We start from the raw sequence: 4,007 nt of genomic DNA, 5'->3' as shown, positions 1-4,007 counted from the left end.
AGTGCAGATAACAAGCCCTTAAGAGACACAATGAAAAAATATTTAACAGAGATGAAAAGAAAGGAGGAAAGAGATGGAGATAGCGACAAATGTAAGTCTCCAAAAAGCTAAGATGAGGAAATATGATGAATGGTTTGTAGTGCTTGGCTTCACTATGACTTCAGTTAGAGATGAGAAAATACCATGTTTTCTGTGTCTAAAACTGTTGGCAGCGGACAGCATGAAACCAAATAAATTAAGCACATTACAACCCAATCACACTGATAAGTCTCTTGAGTTTTTTTCAGCAAAAATGTGCTGAATATCACAAACAATAGTCTTGGCAGAAAGTTGGGGGCATGCGTAATGTTTACTTCTTTCTAGAGGGGGTGTAACAGAAAATAATTTTGGCTGGTGCAGCAGGTAGAATGCTGTACTGCAGGCAATTGAAGCTGACTGCTAGATCTGCAGGTCAGCGGTTCAAATCTCATCACTGGCTCAAGGTTGACTCAGCCTTCCATCCTTCCAAGGTGGGTAAAATGAGGACCCGGATTGTGGGGGCAATATGCTGGCTCTGTTAAAAAGTGGTATTGCTAACATGAGAAGCACTGTCTTACACCATTTCTGAGAAATGGCAGTCCAATATCTTCTTGAATGTTTCAGATGTTGTAGCTCTCACAACCTGTGAAGGAAAGTTGTTCCATTGGTTGATTGCTCTCACTGTCAAAAACGTTCTCCTTATTTTATGGTTGAATCTCTCCTTAGTCAGTTTCCATCCATTATTCCTTGTCTGGCTTTCTGGTGCCTTGTAAAATAGCCTGATCCTCTCCTCCCTGTGGCAACCCCACAAATACTAGAACCCTGCTATCATGTCTCCCTGGTTCTTCTCTTCACAAGACTTGTGCTTGTAACACTCTTTGTATGTTTCAGTTTTCAGCCTCCTGATCATTCTCCACTGCATTGCTACGGAGAGTCCAATGTGGGTTATTCTTCAGCCTCATTGGTGTCACGCTGAGAATTGCCAGCCAACAGAGACATTCAGAAGTTAAAGAGTTAATGTGTGTTTTCCCCTCTGATCACACCCCCTCTTACATCACTCCCACAATTCATATCTTTCCTACATGTCATATCCGCCTGCCTACGTAAGCAGACACATTACAATCTATACTCTTCTGTGTGTTCAGCCATGTTCCGCTTGCTTGATAAAGTGCCGTTTCTTGACACAATGCATTTTTATTCTATTTTCTAAATAAAGTTTGTTGTTACTTTGATTCCTGTCTGCCGAGGACTCATTAAAATTCCATCCATCCCAACATGGTAGCCGAGACGATGGTTTACAAAATAAAGCAAAGATAACTTCTCTGCTTTTTGAAGAAAAAAAAATGGATGCTTCGGCAGGAGACGCCTCCAAAAAAAATAAATTACAATTTCAGCCGAACAGCTGCCTAGCTTCGCTCAAAGCAACAGACAAGGATTTTCTTCTCAAAGAATCTTATCTTTGATTCCAGATAAAGAAGCGCTCCAAAGAGTGAGTAAAGATTACATTCCTATTATAATTAATAGCTTGCAAGACGGCCAAACTGTCTCAAATGTTCCTAACTTCTCTGCAAACCAAAAAGCATTTCTCTGTGTAAAACAAGGTCCTCTAATGAATCATGCAAGCAATATCAGTCCAGTAGCAATGCAGACAGAAAATGTTTTGAATCTTGAGCGAAGCGAACAAACTAATGTTTTGAATCCTTATCACCTAGAAAAAATGCCAAATATTCTTGAAGCTCTGCCAAAGCTCAAAGTTAATGAGAACCAGGTGTTAATAAAGTTTTCCGAACTAGCTTCAAAAGAATACCAGCCTTTATTACAATGTATTGAAATGCAGACAGTAAAAATCTTAGCAGATGATTTAAGATTTGATATTAAAGAAATGCAGATATGTTTATCAGATTTACAACTAGACAAGAAAGCAAATGATGTGACACAGCCTAAGAAGGACCTTATAGATTTCTGTCGTGCAAAATTAATGAGAAAACAGATTATACTTGATAAGATAGCAAGCTTGCAGTTAATGTTTTGCCAGGAAGAAATATGTGGTTTACCAGAACAAAGGAAGAAAATGGAGTCTGTACAAAGACAGTGTGATGACATCACGCATTCCTTAGCATTCAAGGAACTAGGTGCAGCACCACCCAGTGGCCAAACTGAAAAAATACCTAGCTCAACTTATCCTCAGGAATTTGGCTCAGTTCCAGGCCAGATCCAAAATGCGCCACCTGGTGGCCAAATTAAGCAACTGCACCAAGTGCACCAAAATGTTGTTTTATTGCCAGAAAGCTCAGAAACACCATCCAGTGACCATTTTAAGCAATGCAGATCACCAGAAAATTTAGATGGCCAGAAAAATGTTGATGTGCGCCAGAAGGATTTCCTTTTAGATTTCCAAATGAACAAAGAAGCTTCAGCAGAACAATTCTATTCTGCAAACAAAGAAAGGTTTGTACCTCAACAGACATTTTCGCAACAAGTACCCCAACCAAGTCAAGGGGTGCAATTCTCACAGGTACAACCACTTCAAGTTCAGAAGAAAAATATTGATTTACGCCAAAAGGATTTCTTTTCAGATTTCCAAATAAATAAAGAAGCTTCAGCAGAACAATTCTACTCTGCAGACAAAGAAAGGTTTGTACCTCAACAGACATTTTTGCAACAAGTACCCCAACCAAGTCAAGGGGTGCAATTATCACAGGTACAACCGCCACAAATTCCTGCTACGCCCATGCAACCAGCGCAAATTCTACTTCAGTCGGCTCAGCCATTATTGGCACCACGTCCTCAACTACAGAAACAGATGCCGACTGCAACTCAAGAGCAATTTTCTGCCTTGCCGCCATTAAAAGAAGAAGAAGGCATTAATTTGGAACGCAGGAGTCCCAGTAACTCCAAATCAGCTCAACGAGATTCTGAAGGCAAATCACACTCTACAATCAATAACGTGCTTCTTAAAAATGTTCCTGATTCAAATTGTGAGTACAGCACGAAACATTTATGGACTTTAGACAGCAGAGCTGCTTTTCACATTACTCACCAAAGAGAACTTTTTACTGAATTACATGAATCTGACATAAAGGAGGTGTATGGATTCTCAAATAACCTATCCCGAGTCGAAGGAGAAGGAACTATCTACATAGATGAACTGAACCAGATGATTCCACGCGTTCTCTACATTCCAAAATTTGAAAGCAACATACTCAGCCTTCATCGCCTAAACCAAGACTTAGGCTACAAAGCTATGCTCCTGAACTATGATATCCACATTATTAGAAATGGAACTGTTGTCGCACATGCCATTCCGATTGGTGGTGTTTTCTACCTGAAGCCATTTTTTCGTTCACTGGTAGATGTAAGTATAAGCGTTCCAAACCATGAAAGCGCAGGCCCAGAGAGAAAACCTGCTGCTATTATAAAATCAGAGGCTCATAAAGCCAATGAATCTCAAGGTGTTCCGCATAATGTTGCAAATGCTAAACCTGTACTAACAAATAAACCTTTTCATTCCAGGTGCATCCACCGTTGGCATCATCGCTTGGGCCATGCTTCATATGATGTTTTATCCAAGATGCCCGAGTGCGTGAACGGTTTCAAAGTCAATAGTAATTGTCCTATTTATCTTGACAGTTTTGTTTGTAACAAATCTAAATCAAAGGCTGCCCCCATTGCTAAGCATGCCCTTCGTTTGTCTTCACGCATTTTCGATTTGGTTCATACCGACATTGTCGGTCCATTTCGGCCTACTAGGGGTAACAATAAGTATTTCTTAACAATTGTTGATAGTTTTTCTAGATATGGTTTTGTGTATCTAATGAAACAGAAATCAGAGACGTTTCAGATATTTACAGACTTTGCTGCAAAGGTCTTCAATCAATTTGGTGTCCGTATCAGAAGAATCCAAAGTGATCGTGGCGGTGAGTTCATGTCTCAGCGATTCCAGAACTGGATGAGACGCAAAGGAATATGGCACCAAGCTTCAGCCCCTT

The 4,007-nt window shown here is 40.2% G+C and overlaps 1 protein-coding gene across 1 annotated transcript; it reads left to right on the top strand.

Annotated features, from left to right (window-relative positions):
- The first annotated feature begins 2,624 nt into the window (after positions 1-2,624).
- LOC139154846 (uncharacterized) lies at positions 2,625-3,595 on the top strand. The gene is made up of 2 exons (XM_070729860.1): positions 2,625-3,373; positions 3,532-3,595. The coding sequence occupies exons 1-2, from the start codon at positions 2,750-2,752 to the stop codon at positions 3,574-3,576; spliced, it is 669 nt and encodes a 222-aa protein (XP_070585961.1). The 5' UTR covers positions 2,625-2,749; the 3' UTR covers positions 3,577-3,595.
- Positions 3,596-4,007: the final 412 nt, after the last annotated feature.

This window comes from Erythrolamprus reginae, chromosome Z, assembly GCF_031021105.1.
Source record: "Erythrolamprus reginae isolate rEryReg1 chromosome Z, rEryReg1.hap1, whole genome shotgun sequence".
Lineage (NCBI taxonomy): Eukaryota > Metazoa > Chordata > Lepidosauria > Squamata > Dipsadidae > Erythrolamprus > Erythrolamprus reginae.
This window is presented reverse-complemented; position numbering and strand designations above follow the sequence as displayed.

Excerpts from the sequence above, each read along its gene's own strand:
- LOC139154846 (XM_070729860.1), top strand. The coding sequence starts at position 2,750 with ATGCAACCAGCGCAAATTCTACTTCAGTCGGCTCAGCCATTATTGGCA. Across the intron at positions 3,374-3,531 it reads TTTTTCGTTCACTGGTAGAT|GTGCATCCACCGTTGGCATC; the intron begins GTAAGTATAAGC and ends TTTTCATTCCAG.